The sequence below is a fragment of the Scomber scombrus genome, chromosome 3 (genome assembly GCF_963691925.1).
Source record: "Scomber scombrus chromosome 3, fScoSco1.1, whole genome shotgun sequence".
NCBI lineage: Eukaryota > Metazoa > Chordata > Actinopteri > Scombriformes > Scombridae > Scomber > Scomber scombrus.
Genome location: NC_084972.1, coordinates 21,796,379 through 21,820,667, shown reverse-complemented (window position 1 = coordinate 21,820,667; position 24,289 = coordinate 21,796,379). Strand labels below are relative to the sequence as shown.

At 37.5% G+C, this 24,289-nt stretch overlaps 1 protein-coding gene across 1 annotated transcript in view; it reads left to right on the top strand.

The window, feature by feature from the left end:
* iars1 (isoleucyl-tRNA synthetase 1) overlaps nt 1–23,960 on the top strand; it is a 55,956-nt gene extending 31,996 nt beyond the window's left edge. The window contains exons 20-34 of the mRNA XM_062415636.1: nt 50–170; nt 303–394; nt 1,145–1,222; nt 1,782–1,903; nt 4,426–4,528; nt 5,734–5,817; nt 9,199–9,373; nt 11,818–11,930; nt 14,638–14,733; nt 19,087–19,263; nt 19,611–19,731; nt 20,005–20,130; nt 20,421–20,573; nt 21,487–21,639; nt 22,784–23,960. Coding sequence (XP_062271620.1) covers nt 50–170; nt 303–394; nt 1,145–1,222; nt 1,782–1,903; nt 4,426–4,528; nt 5,734–5,817; nt 9,199–9,373; nt 11,818–11,930; nt 14,638–14,733; nt 19,087–19,263; nt 19,611–19,731; nt 20,005–20,130; nt 20,421–20,573; nt 21,487–21,639; nt 22,784–22,866 — 1,797 coding nt within the window. The 3' untranslated portion in view covers nt 22,867–23,960. The remainder of the gene's footprint in view (nt 1–49; nt 171–302; nt 395–1,144; nt 1,223–1,781; nt 1,904–4,425; nt 4,529–5,733; nt 5,818–9,198; nt 9,374–11,817; nt 11,931–14,637; nt 14,734–19,086; nt 19,264–19,610; nt 19,732–20,004; nt 20,131–20,420; nt 20,574–21,486; nt 21,640–22,783) is intronic.
* Nucleotides 23,961–24,289: the final 329 nt, after the last annotated feature.

Below are 24,289 nucleotides of genomic sequence, written 5' to 3'. Positions count from 1 at the left end.
TCACATTGTGTGTTTTTGTGTGCACGTGCTTGTGTATTTAATGTGGTAGGAAGATGACATTCGGTTCCTGTACAATGAAAACACGGCGAAGCAGAGTGACAACATCATGGACAAATGGATTCAGTCCTTCACACAGTCGCTCATCCAGTTCTTCAAGGCTGAGATGGACGGTGAGAACACACAAACACAGTTACACTTTTCTTGCAAGAGAGGCCAAGAAACGGATTATTTCATACCTTGAAATCCATCCGTGCTTTTTGTATATTCAGTGTGAATAAACTGACAGCAGTTCCTTGTTGCAGCTTACCGCCTGTACACTGTTGTGCCTCGTCTGGTCAAGTTTGTGGACATGCTTACCAACTGGTACGTAAGGACCAACAGACGACGTCTCAAGGTGAGATCACAGCTCTGAATAGAAACTTGTTTAGGGTTAATGTTGTTTTTATGTACGGAGGATGCAATGTGTAGGTTTTACTCTGTTGCTGATGGCCAATTTATGGAGTCCTAGGAATGACAAATCAGGAGTACTAGTTGTGTCTAATTAGTTATATGTATAAATACAGATGATTAGAGCTGCAAAGATTAATATATTAGTAGTAGATCAACAGAAAATGAATAATTTAATTGAAACATTGTAGTAAATAGAATATATATTTTTATTTTAAATAGGTTGGATAAAACAAGACAATTAATGACATCACTTTGTGCACTAGGAAATTGCAATGGTCACATTTTTACTGTTTTCTGATGTTTTGTAGGCCAAATGAATATTCGATTAGATCATTGTTAGATTAATTAATTATGAAAATAACCGTTAGTTGCAGCCCATGGTTAATGTCCTGGATCTTTTCCAGTTTTGTTAAACACATAAATTATTCATTTACTCATTGGAAGCAATTATTTGAACTACCAGTAGGTTTCACAGCTTTAATTGTAGCCTCATTATTTGTGGACACTTAATAGCAATCAGTTTGTGGCTCTTCCCAGTCAACTTTTGGATGATTTGCGAATACATGTACTGTCTGTTTGGACTCTTCTCTCTTTTCACTGTTCCAAGAAGGGACTGACTGTGTGTGTGTGTGTGTGTGTGTGTGTGTGTGTGTGTGTGCGTGCGTGCGTGCGTGCGTGCGTGCGTACTTTTCAGGGAGAGAGTGGCACTGAGGACTGCCTGTGGGCGCTGGAAACCCTCTTCAGTGTTCTGTTCTCCATGTGCAGGCTGATGGTGAGTCATACTGTTCCTGTGTGTAAATGTGTGTGTGACTGAGAGAGTGAGGGTTTATGGAGAGAAATGTTCTTGTGGTGAAATGTTGCTTTTGTGTATATAAGACACAAAGAAATAATGCCGGTATGGAAGATATGTGTGTGTGTGAGAGTTATGAGCTTGCATGGCTATGAATAATGCATTAGCAGTAGGAGTTTTTATTTTTAACACATTGAAGATGTTTGCATGTGAGGCAGGAGGCACGCCAAGAGCCAGTTAGCCTAACCAAGATCAATACATATCAGCTGTGAGCTTTACAAATTAATTAGCCGTGGTTGAAATGGAGAAGAATCACATTAGAAGTAACCTCTCTCTGACACAATTCTGTTTGAACTTTTGCACCATTGAGGATAAACCTGAAGAAAAAATATGTTTACTATGCTGATTTTATTGCTCCTTCTGACTTTAAGACCTTGATGTCAGAAAATGTAAATTAACTTATCGTATTGTGCATCAAATTATCATCCTGTCCTATTTTTTTCTCTCATGTGTATTTGTTTTCTTCCTTCCTTCGCCTCAGGCTCCCTTCACACCCTTCATTACAGAGATTATGTACCAAAATCTGTGTCACCTCATCGACCCTGCCTCTATTGAAGAGAAGGACACCAGCAGCATCCATTATCTCATGATGCCCCAAGTCAGGTTGGAAAAAACCCTTCAATAAACTTACATTTTAGGAGAAGTGACTACTTCAGGCCATGTAGAACGTATATATATATATATATAGTATATGGCTGGTGATTTTCTATATTTTTATTATTGTCAACAAATCTCATGTGCAGGGCCAAACCAACAATAAATTAATCCTGCTGACAAGTGTTGTGTGTGTGTGCTTGATATATCTTATTCCTCTGTGCAGTAGAACTTTGTTATTGTCCAAAAACGATAAACATATCATGAGCCACACTGCTGCACTGGGTGACATGTTCTTTTGTCCTGGAGATTATTTTTAAAGTTGGTTTAGAAACAGCTCAAAAGACTAAAACAGCGATCATGTTTTCAGTCTCCATACAATTTACAATGTAGAACAAGTACAAACCAGTGAAGCTTTTTAAGCAGAACATGCACGGTTGTGTCTGCCTTACATGAGGCTATGCTCCAGAGACTGAAAACTTGACACTGTTGTTAATTATTGGGGTTGTTTCTAAACCAACTGATGTGTCCACTCTTTAAGGGGAAAGGAATATGTCACCCAGTGCAGCAGCATGGCTCATTGATGTCTTTTTAATAGTTATTGGACAACAACAAAGGCTTATAGCACAGATGAATAGGATATATGAGGCTTTTGATACACAGACAATACTTGTAAGTAGGATGAGTTCATTCTTACTTTGGCCCTAGTCACGAGATTTGTTGATGATAAGAACGATCTAGAAAATAACCAGCCATAGGAGGAAGGAACAAAACTCAAATTGCAGCCTGAACACGACACAGCCGAGCCTGTTGGGATCAAGGCGTTACTTTACCCCAATAGTGTCAGACTCTGAACTCCTTAGAGTAGAAGCGTTTGAAGCTCAGGAGTCCACAGTAGTTTCTAGAACTGTCAGGCTTCACAAAAGCTTTTTTCTTTGTGCCTTAACCGCTCTTTCTCTTCATTCCTGCTGTATGGCTCACTCTTTGTTGTCAGACTGAATATTTTTCTTTTTAATCCTAGTTTATATACCACCACTAGTTTTATTGTAGTTTTAGGACATTATTAGGCCTTTACATTTTATTATAATTTAGTTATTATAAGTGTTGGATCCATTGTTTCTGTAAATCAAGGCTTTTGAAGAGTTTCTCAGCAGATTTTTGCTGCAAGCACATGTGTCAAATGCAATTCATGGCTCTTTGTTTCTGCATGATAAAAGTGAATTGCAGATGATGCATTTTCCGCAGCAGTACAAAGTCAGTCCCAACCAACAACCAGGTCATCTGATATGAAGAAAACTAAGAGACTGAAATCCTTGTGCACAGCCTCCCCTCCACTGCTATCTTCTCTAAAAATCTGTTATTTGTATTGTTTGGGTAGAACCATTTGGTACCTTTAGTAAGCGAGAGGGGAGTGTGTGCACTTTCAGTAGAGAAATACACACATATAGAATTGATAGTCAGCTTTGAAAATAGATGTTGCTCTTAAAATGTGATTATTTAATTCCCCTCACTTGTTACACCTCAGTTAAATGCGTGCCTTGGTGGTTGATCAGCTTTGTTATGCCTGTGAGGAATTTCTAATTGCCCAGACTTAATTGCACCATCTTGAACTATAAAAAAAAGTTGTGACATGATTAAATGTCCATTTGATTTCGCATAAGGAAAATAGTTTGTGTAATGGTTCATATAATCTCCCCTGTCACTTAGTCAGCACACAGCGCTGCTGCTTTATTAGCCGCTTGTCCTTCCTGCTGTCGAATGAGACTACTTCACCCCTTCCCAAAGGTCATCCACCAATCAGGCAGTGGGAACAGCTGCTCCTCAATCAGCTCATTAAATGATTGGCCGTCCCCGGTGTCCTCTCCTCTCTCATTTCACTCCAGTGTTGTGTGCACACTTGGGGAAGCACACTGCATGAGTAAATGAAAAAGCATTGCGCATACACACACACACACACACACACACACACACACACACACACACACACACACACACAGTCTGTGTTCCTGCAGACAGTCAGGACTAATATCACAATTATGTGTGATTATCGGTGGCTGTGCAGCTCTAATTTGAATTCAGAGGTGGAAGTCTCGGTGTACCTTATTAGAGGATGTTCTGGGTTAAATTATGGTACTGATGGTTCTAAACTCTGCCTTTATTTAGATGTGTGTTACTAACCTTGCTATGCTTTCTTATTAATTTTCCTCAGCAGAGGACTCATTTAAATTTGTAAATCACCATTAACTAAAGATGATGATTGTTGTCTGTAAAAATGCTCATATCACCCTGAAATTGTACAGTGTGTATTTTTATGTCCCTCTCATCCCTCTGCAACTTCTTATTGTAAAAAGCCAGCACAGTCAGGTGGCACCTTTTTCTATTACTTTATACAAGCATGGGACTTTTGTTATTTAGAGTTTTGGATGAAACTTGAGAAAGAAACACTTTTATAACCCTGTCCTCTTGTATGACTTAATCAATAGTAATACTCTTTTAATACTCGTTTCTTTGCTCATGGTTCTGTTTTACAGGGAGAATTTGATTGACAAGCGCATTGAGAATGCTGTCTCTCAGATGCAGTCTGTGATTGAGCTGGGAAGAGTGATCCGAGACAGGAAGACACTGCCTGTGAAGGTAAATCATCAACTTTACCCAATTCACTTGTACACTCCAGTACAATTAACTAAAGGTATAAAAACAAGGTCTTGAATTGTTATTTTCCATCTGTCGGCATCAGTGTATGTTTTCACAAATAAAGTAACAATAAAATGCAGTACAGAAATGTTAAACATGTTTGAGGTCATTTAGAAATGGTATTTTGTCCACCAGAAAGCACTGTCAAATATTTTTTTTAAACTGTAAAATATCCACCATGTCATGCTGTTCTGTAAAAGAAAAGTTGTCATTATCAGATTTTTATAATTCTCAAGTGTGCTTCAGAAGTCAAGTATGGGTCTGAATATTTCATGGACTGCAGGGATTTAAAGTTACAAACATATGAACATCTTAAAAATTCAGTATACTGGGTATCCAGTAACTTTAAGTGTATTTTGTTTTTGTGATATTGCTGCACCAGGTCTGGTCTGGTGTAAATATAGTTGTTGTGTTGATTATGACAACCCATTTTTGTGTCCTTTATGTAATGTACTGTTCTGTAGATCAACTGTAATGTTTATGGGTCAATGACGTATAAGGATTTATTTAAAAATAATAAATATGGGAATATCTATTGCAGTAATTCAAACATTAAAAAAAGGTTGAGTACACATAAATACATATGAAAATAGTAAATTAGGTGCTTTATGTGTTTTCCCATCTCGATGAATTAGAACTGACCTTAAAAAAGTCATGTGGTGCGACCATGATCTATCTTAAAATAAATGAATTTAAGTGTTTCGAAACAAATTATTTGCATGTCTTTTAAGTTTTTGTAAATAATAATCTCATATTTATGTTCTATTATGTCACAGTTGCCTTCTTAAATGTATGTAAGACTTATTTTTCCTGTAAATTGCTTAAAAATGATTGAAAAAATTTAAAAATACAATTCAGTTAAGCGTACTGTATCAGTGATTAATATTAAAAGTGATATTTTACTCTGAATTTAATACAGTTATTGGTATTATTGGTCGCACCACATGATATTTTGTCACTTTAAATAACAGAAAAATTACTAATAACTTGGGGTTTTTGAAAAGTTAAAGTGAGTACATATAAAGGAAAGGTATTACATATATATGGTATTTTTTTTAATCAATTTAAACCTTTTTCTAACTGAAAAAAATGCAGTTAGACTGAAAATGTCATAGTCACGTCATTGACCCTTATGTGTATTTCAGTACCCACTGAAGGAGGTGGTAGTTATTCACCAGGATCCAGAGGCTTTGAAAGACATCCAGTCTCTGCAGAAATACATCCTGGAAGTAAGCATTTTTTTCTTTTTCATAACTTTTGTGTATATTTTGTACTTGAGTATTTGCAGTTAAAGTATTATTTATTCAAGTTGCACATTTAGTGTACTGGTTTCAAGGCACAAGGTGAATCTTCTTATCTTTCCTTTTAAGGCTTTTCCTGAAATCTCACTTTGTTGTTGTACCGTGCTTTGATTTGAGTTATTGCATTCATCACTCAAAGGAGGGGCTCTCTGGTGGCTTTGAGGGGGTTTAAGGTGCAGAACATGGACCACAACACCTCTGGCTTAAGTTTGACTACAGACCTCTGTTACAACACGTACATTTTCCGTTACCGACTCGATAGAGAGGTGTAAAATGCACTGAAAATATTTGTAAGTCAAAGAGAAACATCCCCTGATCCCCTTTGACACTTCAAAGCCACTACTGCATGTTCAGCTTGATAGAGGAAATGTAGAACAGGAGTACATCTTTCTTCATATGCTGTTTATCTGTAGCTGTGAAATTTCTGTCTGTTTGATTTAAAAATGTCGGCGGAGCAGATGCCTAAATAAGAATAATTTCACCTTTGATCTACTGCACACCTCATTGAATGTAGAGTGCAAATAGGAGTAATATGTGTTTTTCTTCCCCTTTTAGTTCAGGAAACATTATATTTCTGTTGATTTGTTCATGGATTTCATAGTGACAGTAATATACATCATTATAATTTAACGAACTCTTCTTGCCGCTTTCACATACTGTGGATTTTCTGTATGGAAACATTTTCTGCTTTTTTTAAATGTGTATGATACAATGTTTTTGTAGTATCGTTATCACTGTATGACTCTGCATTGAAAAGCATAGATTACAAGATAACAGATATGTGTGGTGCATTCAGGTGCTGTCCAATAAACTGTAAAAATGATGAATTGGACATTAGACAGACTAACTGTCAAAGTCTGTAAGCACAAGAAGCCATAAAACTAAAATCTTCCCTTTGTCTTTGGGTTTGATTTTTCCAACAATGAAGCTCGAAAAGTCAATGCTGCTCCACTGCTGACTCAGATATTCCCACTACTGTCAGTAGTGATTCCATTGTAACCTTTTACATGCTATACTTGGGAATGTTGCTGCGTTTGTTCTCACTAGAGCCACAACAAAAGATTCCCTGCGATGTATTAGGTCCCCAGCTGAAAAAATTACTGATGCGCCTTAGATGGAAAATTGATTCCGGCTCTTGCTCCCACATGAAGCTGAGCGGGAAAATTGACAGAACATTTACGGATTAAGTGAGGGAAAAGAGCTTCTGTTGCAGCATTCTGTTGGACTCTGCAAGCTTTATCTTTATTCTAGCCACTTCTCTGTTTCATTTCTGGTGTGGGAAACGTTTAACCTTGCCACCTTCTAGCTTCTCTCCAGTAAACAAGGTTTATTTGATCAGAGTTGAAAGCAATTAAGGTCCCACAGCCCAGGGAAGAACTTTCAAACTCTGTGTGTAATGTAGTTTCAATTTTTTTGGAAGTTATTTTGACCAAGTCTGCCAAACCTCCTATTCAAAACTCTCCTTTTTAGCATCGCTTTCCTTAAATTACTACATTTATTTCAGCACTACTTAACATGTGCACCAGCTGGGCAGACATTTAACATTTCTATTAAAAATGAGGAAAAAAAGATATTTGCAATGACTTTTAAAATAAATGATTAACTTTTAAATCTTTACCAGTATTGCTGTCGTTGGCTGGGCTTACTGACTGGTTGATTTCATGGCTGGTTTGCTCTCTGAGTTAATCACACTCTCTGATCTTTTTTTGATTGGCCCTTTACAGCAGTCTGAGGTAATTGAAATTTTCAATTTGACTCCAGCGGGATGTAACAAAGCATTTAGCTTAACTTAAGACCAATCAGACCTGCATGTTGTGATATAATGACAAGTGAACAGTATTGGTAGCAATACTAGTACTGACATATTTGATGGGATTGCCTCTTTTATGGACAAACCTGGAGCATCTGACACTGGACTCGTCTCAAACCTCATAGATATAAGACACAACAATTCACACTAAGCAGTGGTGACTCCTGATTTATGCTGATTGAAGTTTCATTGTCTGTTTCTTGAGGCAGAAAATGCATTTAACAAATTGCCCTTACATTCAGGAAGGAAGAGAGTAGACACAGAATGTGATAGGCTGTTAATGGCCGTCTATATTTGAGCTTTGGTCAGCTCTTCTTGCCATATATTGCCACTTTATAATGTATCACACAGACATAAAGAGTCATATATGCCCTCAAGGTAAAAGAGGTTCATCCTGTGGACTTTGGCATAGATTCAGTCCTATTTTAAAACCAAATTTTAGTCAGAACAGTAGCTCAAGCTGCTATTTTCAACCCCTCAAGCTGTTATTTTCAACCTCACTAGCCTTGGGTTACTCAGCCCACTACAGCATCTGTGCTTTCTGTCAGCAAGTCAAATATGCTGGAACTCTGCAACAACCTGCAGTTTTTCACAGTGATTGACTGAAAGAAGCCGTGCATGGCAGGGCCAGGGTGGGTGTCAGTATGGCTAAAATTAGTATCAGATATGACTGCTTCACATATTTCTCCCTCTCCTTTGATTGAAAAAATAGAACGTATTGAATTGAAAGGTAGAAATATTGACTGAATCGGAGAAATGGTTCACAGACTTACTGGATACTTAAAGATCGACTGGCTTACTGGCTGTTTGATTTAGTGGCTGACTCACTCCAAAAGAGAATTTCTCTCTGTGGTCAATTTTTGATTTGCCCTTTAGTGTGTACGTCTGTGGTAATTAAAGTTTCATATTTCTACGTTAGATTGCGTTGTTATCTAGTTTGAATATAGTTTTTCATGAACTGAAGTTTTTGTGCATTTTCATCTATTCACTTGACATGTTTCATTTTGTATTTTGTTTAATTTATTGTATAATAATGAGAACAAAAGCATACGAATCAAAACACTGTTGGTGTAATTTATTACTATCTTTCAAGTAGTTTACATTGAGGTGGACAGGTACACATGCTGTGTGCAGGAATAGCTTTTTAAATGTTTAATTGACCAAATGCAAATGGGTCGCTAAACATGTGCACTGTTGTGAAGGAGAGCTTTGTTGATTTCTCTTCAACAGTTTAGCAGCACAGAATGAAAACACAGGGTGATTTGTAAGCATAATTTAATTGAACTTTTATTAGTTTTGCTGTGATTGTTTTAGTTAATTTTAGTTGTTTTTTTGTATTTTAGTTTTTGGAATCTTTTTCCTCTTTGTCTCTGTTCACCCTGGTTCTCATTCAGTGATACTTTCTGTTCATACCTGGGAAGTTAACACTCTCTACAGGCAACTACAACACAGCGACTTTAACTTTCTAAAACATATTGTGATTCTTTTTCACTCCCCAGGAGCTGAACGTGCGCCAGTTGACAATGTCGACAGATAAGGACAAGTACGGTATCCGCCTGAGAGCTGAGCCAGACCACATGGTGCTGGGCAAGAGACTAAAGGGGGCCTTCAAAGCCATCACTGCTTCTATCAAGGAGCTCACCAGCGAACAGCTAGAGGCCTTCCAGAAAACAGGTATTGTTGTGGGTGGCTGTTTGTTTTTGTGTGTGCAAAAAAAGACACACTCTGTGAACTGAGGGAGCAAAGAAAAATCAGAAAAACCTTTCAGCAATTTCAATGCACATCCGCTCTAGTTTGCATGTACATGTGGTCAAGTTTTTTCTCTGCAAATGACTTGTCAGAATTATCCTAATGTATTAATTTTTACTTCTCGACACCAATGATGCAACTGCTTCTAATTATTTAGTGTACTGAAGTAGGTAAGTGTTTTTGCTTGCAGTTGCACAATTGTTGCATGTTGTGTCAAAAGCATATATATATTTATTTTTTTACCAAAAAGTAAACTATGAATCCTTGCAATGAAAACCTGCTACAGACAGACAGCCAGTTAGTTTATCCCCAGAATGCTCACCCTAACCCTTCTGAAACTATAATGAGAGCTAGAGTCCGGATCAAAGCAGTGCAAGGTATCTTGTCTCTCCAATTATAGAAAGATGAGGAGAGCCCCAGAGTCTCTGGGGAAGGAAGCTGTGGAGGTCAGCTGGACTGTGGGAACTTAACATTTCCAATCACTTGGATGTTTGAAGTCTAGCCAATTGGAAGGAAGTAGGTTGAGCGATGTAAGGAAAGTGATAGCTGTGGTAGAAGATGGAGAGGAAACACAGATAAAAATGTGGGCAATGGTACCCAGTGATGGTTCATTGACTTATAATCAAAGGCGAGATGTAATGTTTGAGTAAACTAAACCCATTTTAAGGGGCTTAACTTCATAATTCGGCACCTATTTCTGTTTTAGAGGAGAAGGATTAGAGCTATTTGGGAAGAGGGCGTTAATTAAGTAGTGAAAAAAAGACAAAATAAATGTTTGGTAACTGGTAATGATCAGTCTCTTAGTGGATTGTACACTTCTATCTCTGATGCAGTAAGATAATGGAAATGGATTCAATTGAAAGCCTGCTTTTAACCTCATGAACAATTTCTTGCTTCAGAATCCACAATTGAAAAACATTTATAATTTAGACTAGAAGCATGGCAATTTATTATGGGCACACAGCGGTTGGTTGTGTCACTCATTGTTCCTCACCTGTAACTTTGAGCCCATTGTTTTGATGGGATGGAAAAGAGGTGAAGAAAGAGCAGAGAAGCGAGGAAGGACAAAGGAAATCAAAGCGTGGAAATCTAGGATTAGAGAGAACGGAGTGACCGTTTCACCCGGCCTCTGGGTGTGGAGAAGTGAAGAGGAGAGGAGAAACATGGTCATGGTTTTTAGTCAGAACACAGACATGGGTAATTGCCGCCACTGGCAAAATTCAGCTATAAACCTGACTAGATTGGGTTTGCTGTATTGTTTAAAATCTCAGATCCCATGTGGATTTGGCCAGGAAGACACAATGTAAGGAAATTCAAAATGCAAGCAAATACCAGTCCCAATCCAACTAATTCAAAACAAAGCCTCTGTCTGCATTCAAGTTTGGAGAGGATTTTAATCTGAAGGATTCAGCGTAATTGAAACATTTTTCTAGGATCTTTCTCCTTAGATAACTGCGGCCGAATGAAGACTCATTTCACACAATCAGCTGGCAATTATTCAAATTTAATGAGGAGGATGGGGGGAACTAAATTGTTTATCGTCACATTTTCACCAAAGTCTGTAGCCAGCATTGACTTAATCATACCATGCATCAAAATGCCTGAAAGTAAAAATATAAATATCTCTCTACTTGGAATTCAATTTTCACAGGAAAACCAGCTGTGAGGACATTTCTGTGTTTTGAGAACATTTTGGTCCTAACAACTTCAATGGTCAATTTGAGGGTTAAGACTTTTTTAAAGTTTTATAGTTTTAAAGTGAAGGTTAGAATTGAGTTAATGGTGAGTTTAGGATCAGGGTTGGGTTTAGGTATTTAGTTGTGATGGTCAAGGTTACAGTAGGGGGCTAAGGAATTCAATATGTCATTTAGTGTCTTCAAAAGGATATAAAGACAAACGTGTGTGTGAGTGTTGTGATTGATCTGAATGTAATCCCTTCAAAACAGTTCAAACATTTTCCTGAATGTATATCATTCAACATCCCACTGAATCCAACTTTGTACGACAGCAGTCCTCCTAATTGTCTCTCTAGGCCGTACGTTTGTCCTGTGTGATTGTTATCAAGGGTATCCCAACCCAAAATCCTAGTATTCTTGGAAATAATCTTTTCTAATGAGTGCATATTAAGTATGGTTCAAATCATTTTCTTGCCCCTTGGTGCATTTAATCATAGGCACTATGATTTATTGTTGTTCAGAAATGTGGGCCAACAGAGCTGAGACACAGTAGGGTTCAATGTTGTTGAATTTTGTATAAATTGCAAGTTTACGATAATAAAAGGTATATATAAATATAATGATGATTATTTTTAGGTTCATAGAAATAATTGTGGTCTTGACTGTGTTCTTATTGTTGTGGTTAATTGTCAGGATGCATCATGGTGGATGGACATGAGCTTCACGAGGAGGACCTCAGGCTGATGTACACCTTCGACCAGAGCTCTGGATCAGCTACACAGTACGAAGCACACTCTGACGAGCAGGTACGCTTCTTATATACAGCACCTTGGCATGCAAATTCAACACTGTGATAGACAAAAAAATGTGACCTTCAGGAAAACTTCGAACCAAAATTAGATTTAATATCTAAATGAAAATAGTTTTCAAGTCAGTATGGGACCCATTCAGACAGTGCTGCTTTCAGACAGCTTAAAGGCCCTCTTTTGTGAGAAATGTGATATTAAAATATTAATATATCAGTCACTGGGTCTAATGTAAACTGTACAAAATATAGAAAATACAATTCATGAGAGTCAGTGATGGTTCCTCAAGGGGTCTAATTACTGGTTAACAAGTGATTGGATGTTTTTAATATGCATTTTATGTCTAATGCCAGAAACATGCTCTACACAAACTCACATCCAAGAAGGATTTCACACGCTGTTGAATTATGGAGCGTGTCACCTGAAAACTCAATGTACTTTCAGCTCGGGTCACTATAGCTTAAAACGTGAAAGAAAGTGAAAGCAGATCTATCACATTTGTATTCACTTCTGCTCAGAACAATCAAGCTGACCATTTTAATGATGCTCTAGCTTAATTTTGTCACCGATTTATTAAGAAAAGAATTCTCGGTCCTTGGAGAATTCCTCACATGGAGCATAATTCGGACCTAAGTGCCATTTTTTGCATTGCTTTTGTTAATCAAGCACTTTTTTTTTTTTTTTTTAGCCCTGGTAGCAGCATAGCTGTAGAGATGGCAAGGTCAACAGGTTGGCAGTTTTGGCTTCTAGTGAAATATCTAACCACTGGATGGATTGCCAATGAATGTGTTCAAAGTCCTGCCCAGGATGAATTGTAATCACTGTGATGATAAAATTGAATCTAATGCTACCATCAGGTCAAAATTAAAATGTTTTTAATACTTTGATTTATGAACAAATACCTGCAAAACTAATGACATTCCCTTCAGCCTCTGCTGTACTTTGTGTGCTAAGTAGTTAATGTTAGCACACTAAGCTAAGACGGTGAACCAGGTAAACATTATACCTGCTTAACATCAGCATGTTAGCATGCCGCTGTTAGCATTTAACTCAAAGCACCACTGTGCCTACGTTGCAGCTACTTACTGTATCTATCTATCACCAGTCACATGTATACATATTTTGACTGGTGAATGTCATTTTTCAAAAAATGTCCTTTCTATCTAAAATTGTAGTAACCTAATGAATAAATTACTAGAGCTTGACCATTCCTGGATCTTTGGGGCCGATACTGATTAAATATATTTAAAATGTTCTGCTTACATAGCTATAAAAGATAGAAAAAAATATTGATGCATATTGGACGATATATACACCTATACTGACATATCTGTGATAAGCCAATATCTGCTGGCTGTTATACTGGTCTTGCTCTATAAATTACACATACATCTAAAGTACATTCTCCCATCTACTTCCCATCTCTTTTTCTCTGTCTTTACTGATAGATTACGCGTTGTTGTTTTCTAGGTTGGGCTACAAAGTGCAGTGTAACTTGATCTAAGAAAATAAACGCTTCTCTGACGCTGCTCCTGCACCAAGCTGCCATATACAGTAAATGTGTGTCTTTACTAGGAGTGTGATGTATGAAATCATTTCACGGCTAAGTGGAAACCAGCATGTATGCGTTTCCCACAGGCCCTCTCTAATCAGTGCTCCTCCAACCGTATACACACCACACGGCTGCACCTTAATACCAGTTTACTGAGCTGGCTTTTTAATTCTCTCTGTTACACTCACTCGCTTGCACTGAGTTCGCAGCTCCCATTTGTCTGTTTCTCTTTTCTCTCTCCATCGTGTTCTCTTCGTCTGTTGCCTATGTGTACTCCTCTCAGTCGCCCTGTCATCTTTTTCCCTCCTCCTCTACAGTGTTCAGGGCTGACAGCAGCTCAGCCTTACACATCATGTCAGTCACTTAACTTTTACTGTAATGACTCAAACTGACAACAATATTGTCATTATTGCTGCTTGGCTGGAAGATTTTTTTTTTTTTTTCATTTTATACACTACACACAAATGGTTCACGTTACAAGACAGCTCTAGTTTTTTAGAGGCTGCTCTTATCATCTTCAGACATTAACCTACTTTCATAAAAGACAGTAGCACATAGCTGAAGGTGTATGTAGTACTAAGTAAGCACTTAACTTCATCACTAAAACTAGAGAGTCAACAAGTGTACCAACCTGGAATTGACTTATGTTTAGTTGATTGATTAGATAATAAAATGAGGATAGAGTCAAATATTCTTCCTCGATATTTCTGAGCATTACATGTTTCTTTCTGTCCACATGTCAAAACTTTATGCCCTCAGGAAAAGATATGATATTTGGGCTCAAATAGTGGCTGGAACATTTCACCATGGTTTATCCTCTTCATTATAATTACATTAGTTGAAATATTTACAACAAATAATGATGATGGTGATGATCACCAGTAATCTGTAATGTTTTTCATCTGATATAAAGGATCTTTTGAAACTTTTGAAAACTAAACCTTCTTTGACTCAAAATCCAGCTACCTCTCCTTTGGTCACATTTTGTAGCCAGTTTATGCATAAATCCTCCAAACATGAAAACTGAGGATTGTATGTGATGCAGCCTCTCCTGTTAACATGAAGAAATCTTTATTAGTCTTTTGAATCATCAGTTCTTTGCTCACATTTCTCAACCATTCAACCTGTAGCTGAACGTCTCCTGTTGTGTTTTAGGTCCTGGTGCTGTTGGATGTCTCCCCAGACCAGTCCATGGTGGATGAAGGCGTTGCCCGTGAGGTCATCAACCGCATTCAGAAACTACGCAAGAAGGTGGGGCAATTATTTCAGGAGCACTACTCGCTGTGGAAACCAGAGTGACACCTAACACGCTACTACTGAATTTTGCAATCCAGTGCTTAATGAATACAATCTGACATAGTTGAAAGTGTTTGCCAATACATGTAATCAGGGCCATGCCAGGGTGAGCACAACAGACCACTGAGACAGTGTGAGGAGAGGTGCTGGATGACAAAATATCTTACAAGGCTGTTCCTCGCATGGTGTGTAATGCATGACCGTGGATCAAATTAAATCGAACATGAGAAGTATTTCAGGACATGACACAGTGGAACAGAAGGAATTACTCAAAATTCCCCCAAAAAGGAAAAAACAAAATGCTGGGAGCTGGTCTCTGTTTGAAAGACAACACCAACCTCCTGGCAGTAGAAATTCACAACAAAATACAAGTATCTCCAGTAGAAATTAGAAGAGGTTTCCCTTGTTTGATATCTCTAAATAATACTGCTGTCATCTTAATCATCTGTATCATGAAGCATTTCTTCATATAATTTGTTCAATATAGTAGTTCTGTTTAAGCTGTTAGTCAGCCAACCAGAACTTTTTAAGGAAATAAAGAATATCCAGTTGTTCCAGGAAAAAAACAACCCTTTGGACACAAAGATACAGTGTCTGGGACAGTAGAGAAACGTTTCATTATAAATGAAATGATTATGTTTATACTAGGGCCGGGACTTTAACGCGTTAATTAAGATTAATTAATTACACAATAATTACCGCGTTAAAAAAATGGACGCATTTAATCACACTTATTTTTGCACCGCGGAACGTTTCTCACTGGATGAGTTTCAGGCGGACCGATTATACTGGAGCACCAACTAGCGTTACAAAGGAGATAGTGGGGGTCTCCAGGAAGTTAACTGGTTTAGAGTGGCAAGGTATGGTGAGTGTGTCCCGATTAAAGAACACGGATACAGATGTACGGAGTTATCTGCTTTATTACAGCTGTGGTCCTTATACATTCACACACAGCAGGAAATCAGGGCAATAAGGATGCAAGATGCAAAAAGGCAAGGGAAAAAACGTCAGCTCTCTAGCGCATGGAGAAGGAGAATTGCACAGGTGTGGTGCGTTCAAGAACGTCGGTAAAACTCAGCTGCATTCAATAACGTAGGACAAATGAAACCTACAATGCAAACAGACTATAAACAGGTAAATATCACTCAAAACAATGTGGGCTTTCTAACACGCGTAGTTCAGACAACAACAAACCACAGTGAACATGAACAAAGTAGCTGATGAGACCGCTTTGGTTGGCCCCGTGGATGGGAGTGTGGATAAGAGCATGGTTGTGTGCAAGCTATGCAACAAGGAATTCACATATCACCGCAGCACATCGAGCCTCAAGTATCACCTCAATGCAAAACATATAGCAGCTAGCATGGAAGCTAGTGTGGTAGCTAACTAATTTCTGAAATGTACTATATTTCTAAATATGCTATTGCTACACTTAATGGCAAAAATTGCACTGGTCTGTTGGACTTGAACAAAAATAAACAATATTTGTGTTGCTTAAGCTTATGTATTCAGTCATTATTCAATGGTATACTAAAAATCCATGTGAAAAAAATTACTTCTCACTGTTCTCAGGTGAAATATTTATATGCGGTTAAAATACGATTAATTTCGATTAATTAATTATAAAGCCTCTAATTAATTAGATTAATTTTTTTAATCGAGTCCCGGCCCTAGTTTATACATCATGGAATATTGCATCATTTTAATTGTTGGTGGTTCAAATTCCAAAAAATGCTTTTTTTGTTTCACAGAAATATAACCTCACAGACCAAGATATGCAGTAAATTATGTTATTCAGTCTGAAATGTAGCTATAATAAAAACCCAAACTGTTAGCTTAATAAAATAAAATAAAATGTAATATAGGTTGATCTGTTCATTTTAATACATTTATATTTATGTAAATGTGGTGATATCTGTGCCTGGAGTCCTAGAATCAGCTCTGTTCTGCCCAGTAAAAACATGAAACTTCACTTTACATTTAGACAAACTAATGTGACAGCTACAGTTGTTACATTTTATCTGTGACAACATTTATCTTCCAAAATGATTTATATCATATATACAAAATGTCATTGAGACTTTACAGCCAGAAGTAAATTATCAAAAAGCTGCACAGATTAGTAAATCTGTTCATGTAAATAGTTACTCTCTTGCCTGAAAAAATATTAAAACTTTAAGTGATATATTAACAGTCCTACAGCAAAAATAACAACAGACTGATGTTTTGGGGGGCAGCAGTAAGAAGATAATGCTGAGAAAGATATACATATGAGATCAAAACAAATTAAACTGAATGTTTAAACTGTGAAGCCATCATGGTGTTTAAAAATAAAATAAATCGTACTCTGAGATATGTTCAAAGTGTGTATGTAAATTTCCATCTGCGTGTATCAATCAGAAACAGGTTTACATTTGCACTGCAGTCAGCAGCGATGCATTTATTAATCAAACAGTTAAAAACAACAAAAAACAGTAAGTCAACCCGTGACTGTAAGAGTAATGAAAACTGATTGTTGCCAAACTCAGGGTGGTTTCAGTATTTTATTTAGATATAGTTTTTAGGGAACAACTAGCATAAATTTCATGGCGGGCCAGAGTGAGTCAATAAAGTGATGCAAGTTACTGAAACAGACTTATTAAACTATATTTAAAATGAAGAAAAATATAACTTCAATTTGGGACAATGGTTATTAAGTCTGGGACACTTGAAAGTATATTTCAGGGCACTGAGGAAAAAAGTTCATTCCAAGCTCTGCAATCAACAGAAAATGTATCATCACTAATTATAAATTCTCATTTCTTTTAAGACATTTATCAAAAAAAGCACCAAACATTTTTGTTTTCAGCTTGTGTGAAGCTTATATATATCAGTATAAATATATTGACTAAACTTTGATTTGAATTAATTAAAAAAAATAAGAGTAATCAATAATGACGCTAATTATTATTTGCAATATTGACCCCCGGCAAAAAATATATTTTCTGTGTTTTTGTTACATTTCTCTCCCTTTGATCACCCTCCTCCCTCCTTCCTCTTTATGTCCCATGCTAATTTAGTCGAGGCAGTTTTGAAATCTTTCCACTGCAGCGTCACAGTTAGAAGTTTCTCCATCATAAGGCAGGCTTAATGGAAGCTTAATTACAGTCTGGCCCCTTTCAGATTCTAATGTTAGAGCTTTGAAGTGGTCTGGGGAGTAAAGACGGATTAGCCAACAGCCCCTTGTTTTCACAACCAACAAACAGTTTTTTCCGTCCCCCTATAGCAATGGTGTGCACTGGCTCACAGCCAGGCTAAATTCCTCCAGTTATTTCAAACTGAGATCTGTTAGGAATTTTCCACCCCGGGAATGGGAATTAATTTTTTAACAATTCTTTGACATGTTTGGTAGTTGGTGTGTGTGTGTGTGTGTGTGTGTCTTTATCAGTGTTTGTGTGGGTGTTTTTTGTTTGTATGCAAGGTTGAGGAATCCAGGGGTCAACATTTCCTTTTTTTTTTCTCTCAAACTCACTCTCCACTCACTCACTCTCTCTCTCTCACACACACACACACACACACACACACACACACACACACACACACACACACACACTGTACTAGCCCCTTCAGGGTAGGGTCAGTACCTTGACTTGGCAGGAAAAGCCTATAAACCTTCCTCCATTGATTGACTGCTCCTCTGTATCTAGCTAACGCTATTCCTCTGCCCTTGAGCCACATCCTGCAATTGGAGAGTTTGTGTGTGTACTACAGAGTTGTCATATACATGTGTGTATGGCTGTGCACGTGCACACACTTGCACACTGCAGATTAGGACGAGATCAATGTGTTTGAATGTGTCAAGGTTAGAGGAGGCTGGCAGCACAATGCAATGCCAATGCTTTCATCCAATAAAAATGTCCTCTTGTTCCCTCCTGACTTGTTTTTTTTCTTGTACTGTCTGTTTTTTGTTTTTTAAGCCTTACCCTCTCTTCTTGTTATCCCATCCTTCCGTCTTACCCTCCTTCGGGTAATTGTTTCTTCCAGATTTCAATTTTTTTCATAAAAAACCATTGAAAAGAATTGCTTGTGGCAAAAATAGGATTCCTTACATCCTTGAAAATAATTTTAGTCAGATAACAGGTTTTTAACAGTAGTAAGCAGTACTTTTAACATATTTACTTACTCATGGCAAGTATTATGATTATTATTATGATTATTATTATGATTATTATTTTAGTGAAACAAAGTCAGTTTCTGAAAAAGGCTACACTTGCTATTTGTTTACATATTAAAACCTGCAACTTGATCCGTCAATCTCTTGTCCCACAGGGCCATTTGGTGCCGTCAGATGAGATAACTGTGTACTACCGCAGCCAGCCAGAGGGGGAGTACTTGGCCTCTGTGATCCAGGCTCACACTGAATTCATCCTGGCTACAACTAAGGCTCCACTTTTGCCCTACCCTGTCCCCAAGACTGCCAGCGTCATCATAGAAGAAAAGACTCAGGTAAGAGAGGACACCTGAGGACAAGCAGGATTATTGTTTGCTGAACCAACATGAATTAGAAACTCAGTTTGACAAGCAGCTTGTCCTGTAGCACAGACTTTGACATATATAAAACATACTGTTTGCAGACAGTGTTTGTTATCATAACTGTGAGTAATACTTTATTTTATACCAAAATTATCTATCTAAAGTTTTCACATTCTTCTTATTACCACTCTGAATGAATTAGTGGGTTCGTATGAGTCACCATTTAATTTTTAGTTTTAAGGACACTTCAGTAAAGATTATGAAATGTCTGTCTCTCTTTTTGTTTCTTTCGTTCATGCTCTTTATTTTCTTTGTTGCAGCTGAAGGGCTCAGACATGGAGTTAACTATAGTAAAAGGATCTTCAGCTCCTCGGGCTCCTCTAAATGGACCAGCTTGCAGCTACGTGAACCTCAGGGTGAAGGTCAACAACAAAGAACAAGGTAACACATGGGGGAGCCAAAAAGAATGTCTGTCTGTCTTTCCAGCCTGAAATATTGCAACAAGAAGATGTAAAACAGTCCATAGAAGTTGCTCGTAGGTTATTTTTGCATTTTGGGGAAAATAAATGATGTGCTAATCGGTGAAATAATGAAATATGGTGAATGCCATGTTTAGTACAAAAATTTAAGTTTCAAGTGGCTTTTCACATATAGAATGAGTTTAGTCAACTTGTCTTATCTGTTGTTCACTGAATGAACTGTTTGGCTCTTCAGAGGGGGTGGTGCTGCTGGAGAACCCTAAAGGGGATAACTGTCTAGATGTGGACAAGCTGAAGCAAGTGTGCAGCAGCATCTTTGGAACCAATAACACCAAACTCCGAATCTTCAACAGCGGGACTGGTGAGACCCCCCATTTCACTGGTCAGACAGAAATAAAGCATTGTAATAATGGTTACATGCGTTAATGTCATTACCTTCTTGCAGTAATTTCATGAAAACACACCAACTCAACTGTTACTGTGTAAAGGACATTGTTTTACTGATTTGAGTAACTTTGAGATTAAGTGATAAAACTCTTGTTGTGTGTGTGTGTGTGTGTGTGTGTGTGTGTGTGTGTGTGTGTGTGTGTGTGTGTGTGTGTGTGTGTGTGTACACATGCTTTTCTGGGCATATTTGTGTGTTCATTGCAGAGTTAACCAGTAAAACGGACCTCAAGGCTTTGAGCGGTAAAACGCTGTCAGTGATGTCAGGCTCCTCCTCTCCTGACCCTGCCCCTGCCCCCGCCACCGACACTCTCCTATGTCCTTATGTGAACCTGCTGCTCTGCAACGCACAGCCAGCTGGTGAGAGACGCATGAACACACACATGATAACGCACAAATAAATTAACGTAATACTACTTTTTCTTATTATAATCTACACCAACTCTGAAGTGACCAAAACAACATTGAATTTATCATGTGAACAAGGTTAGTATAGTTAAAACTGTATTTTGTTCAATAGATAATGCATTATGGCCCCACATTTCTTTCTGTGTCATCCAGCTAAGATTTCAAACTTGACACAGTTATCACTATCTGGTCCAGACATTGTCAATTTCTCAGTGACTCAAAATCCAAGTAAGCAGAAAATAACTAGCAGAACAACAAAAGCAGTGCAACAATGGAACAGCATCTCTGAGCCTTTGCAGTAATGTCTACCCTTCACTGTCCTTACCAGAAACCAACAATACAGTCACTGTTATTAGATTATGAATGTGGTTTCACCATTAAAAACAGTGGTGGTAAAAGCACAGAGATCTCAGCAACACCACTATATAAAAATGCTATGTTACCATTAAAGGTTTCATTTTATGCAATTTTACTCACATAAATGCAATGGGGTACAAGTTGTAATAGTTGCCTTTGAAGTATTGTGAAGATGAAGTGAGTGAAGTACAAGCGTGTCAAAACTGTGCTTAAATACAGCACTCAAGTAAATGTATTTTATTTTCCACCACTGGAATCAACTATAATCATTGTTTGTTGAATTCAGTGTTCATTGTGCAGCTGTATCCTTCAAGTCATTCACACCAAGCCATACTTCTACGCTTATATTCACCAACTAATCATGTTCCCATTCCCATGTCCCTTATGTTTTCCCTTGTTCTTATACCCTCCTGGGTCAGAAATAGCCAAACCAACAAGCCAATAATTCCTTAATGTGTAGAGGAAGTAAAGTCTGTCTTCTCTTCAACACTCTTCCTGTCTCCTCTAGAGTGCCAGACAGGAGAGGTGGGCACCCTCCTGCTGGTGAACCCAGTGGGCCAGAATGGGCTTGACTACTCAGGCCTGCTGTCTGAAGCTGCCAAGGTTTTTGGCCTCCGCAGCAGACGGCTCAAACTCTACCTGGACCAGGTTCTCACCCAAGGTAAGATGAAAAGATGGTGGATATTATATCTACTTTAGAAGAAGTCTTAAATTGATTTACAGACCATAATTGAGGGCAGAAATACAGTGAGGAGACAATGTGATAGTTTTTTCTATTATCATTTAAGATGCCTCTGATAAGAAAAGTAGTTTCCATTGCAGGTTTAGAATTTAAGGAATTATGTTGTAATACTTGGCGAAGAGAAAATGTCAAAGCTTAGCTAGTAAATATTGGGAGATACATTTAAAAAGACAGAATCAGGTCAGGTGTGAAAGCAGTGTGTTGTTTTCATTTGAGTCAGTTTTATATCTCAGTTTGTTACAATTAGATAAAACAAAGAAAGTCGGTAGAGATAACACTTCTAACACAGGTTTATACTGATTTAAACACCATTACAGTTTAAACAAGTTATAATGAGTGCACAGGGTGAGATTATGGATATTTTTCATGAGCGTTTTCAACTGACAAAGAAAAATATAGAAAGCAGTTTGTCACTTTTTGTAATAAATGTGTGCTTCTAGTAAATACAGAACATAAATAAAATGAGACATTAATATATTGTCAAATACTATTAATCACAGATCAAAGCACTTTTTTTTTTTTTTTTTTATTATTCAGCCACCGTATTTGATCTTTTTAGAGCTCATACATAGTGAAAAGCAGTGTCAGGTGCACAGTTGTAGTAAGGATAAAGACGAACAAAACACTGGCACTCACTGATCTATAGTCTTCGTAAATTAATATATAAAATACATTTGTCCACAATAGATAAGAAGACTATGGATCTGTGAGTACTGGTGTTTTGTTTGTTTCTTTTTAGATTTCAGTTCTGTGTTTTGCAACATTGGATACATTTAAAATTCATGGAATATTAGAGACAGGTTAGATGTAATCTTATCTGCACAGATCAGTGAGTAAGTGGCTACAATATGATGGCACAATATGCAATGAAATTAGATAGTATATAGTATTGATGAAAAACTACATTGCATGTTCAGTTATTACAGGAGTTGCTGAGATGTTTATTTATTATTGTATGGGTATAAACTTAAATAACTTGGGCTGTGAATGTGTTTTTTGGGGGGGGGGGTTCAATCAAGCATAATAAACACTATAACTTATGTTGTCCCTTTATGTTTTTCAGAGCTGTCAGCTGATTCATCAGTGAAATTTCTAGACACCAAAACTCTGTTTGTGAGAGTTATTCCCACCACAGCAGAAGCATAGATCCTGAGAATGAGATCTCAGCATCAACATTTGTCTCTGATGCATCACAGGTTCCCCTAATTAAGTTTTTCTTACCTCTAAAATCACAACAGCCCCACTGATGTACAGTGGATTATTACAACATGATGTGCGTCATTTGTTAAGATGCTTTTTTTGGAGGAGAAATTCTGATGCAAAGCAGGCTTGTCTGTCAAGTTCATCCCATAGAGTCGCTATCACTCATTTCTTCAAAATTCTTAAGATACTTTCAGGCACAAAATTAGCATGCTTAAGATGTCTTTAAGATTTTGATGTGTTACAACCCTTCCAAGATGTGATGATAGCTGTAATAATCATCTTATTTAGCCAAGTTTCCTTTTGCCCTTGATGCAGTTTCTTTCCATTCTTCTCTTTATTTTGTCACCAAATGTAAGTGAGTTTTTTCAGGAAGCACAATGTGTTAGAAAGCTATATTTATTCTGGACAGTAAAGGGATTTGTCGGCAAACTTTTTACATTCTTCACTAGAAAATTGATCACTTCAGGAACAGAACGGTTGTTCGTACGCAACAGCTGAACAGACCAGCTGGATAGATGTGTGAATTTGAAAGTGTGAAGTGGCCAGTTATGGAAACTGGAAAACTACCAGTGGAAGGAAATCCAGGCATTGAGTTTACCCAGAAAGAAATGCCAAAGGTTCATGTTTCAGTAATGGGGAAATTAATATTCCAGGCAACTGTCTAACCTGTCTAGCCGTCAATATTACCAATGGTTGTTTTTGTCCTTTAGTATGCTAGTGATAAAAATTATGCAAGCTACTTCCCTTCGAGGCTTATTTGAGGTGAGCTTAGTCCAGAGTAATTATTGCTGTGGCTCATAATTGGGAAACCAATTTGGCCTATTGTGCTTACACACCATTTAGAATTTAACAGATAAACCTATTCTGCTCATTGCATTGGGAATCCTTTGACAATTGTGAAGGCATTTGAAAGGTGAAATGGATTTTCGGGCTGCTGTACCTCGGGGACAAAAGGGTTCTGTCATAAAAACGAGCAACAAATGGATAATGTACTATTTTAAGTGACAAATGGAATAAATCAAAGGTGACTGAAAACATATTTTTTCTTCTTCTTTCTGCTCACTCAAACCTCAGTTTTACACAGAGAGACTCGCTCTACATCGTGTCTGTGGGAGCCTGAAGTCGGACACTTCCAGCTATATGGAAAAATGTGTTTGAACATTTTGACTGACTCATGTTACTTTCTTGAACAGCAAGGTCAGGGAACAAAAGCAACAAAATGTTCTAAAAATGCCTTCAGCAGCAATAAATGTTTTTTTAAGAATATTTTGACATTTTGGGAACTACACTTGTTTTCTTGCCTAGAGGTAGATCAGAAAATTGATACAAATGCTGCATCTCTGACTGTGATATTCCTCTCAGATTA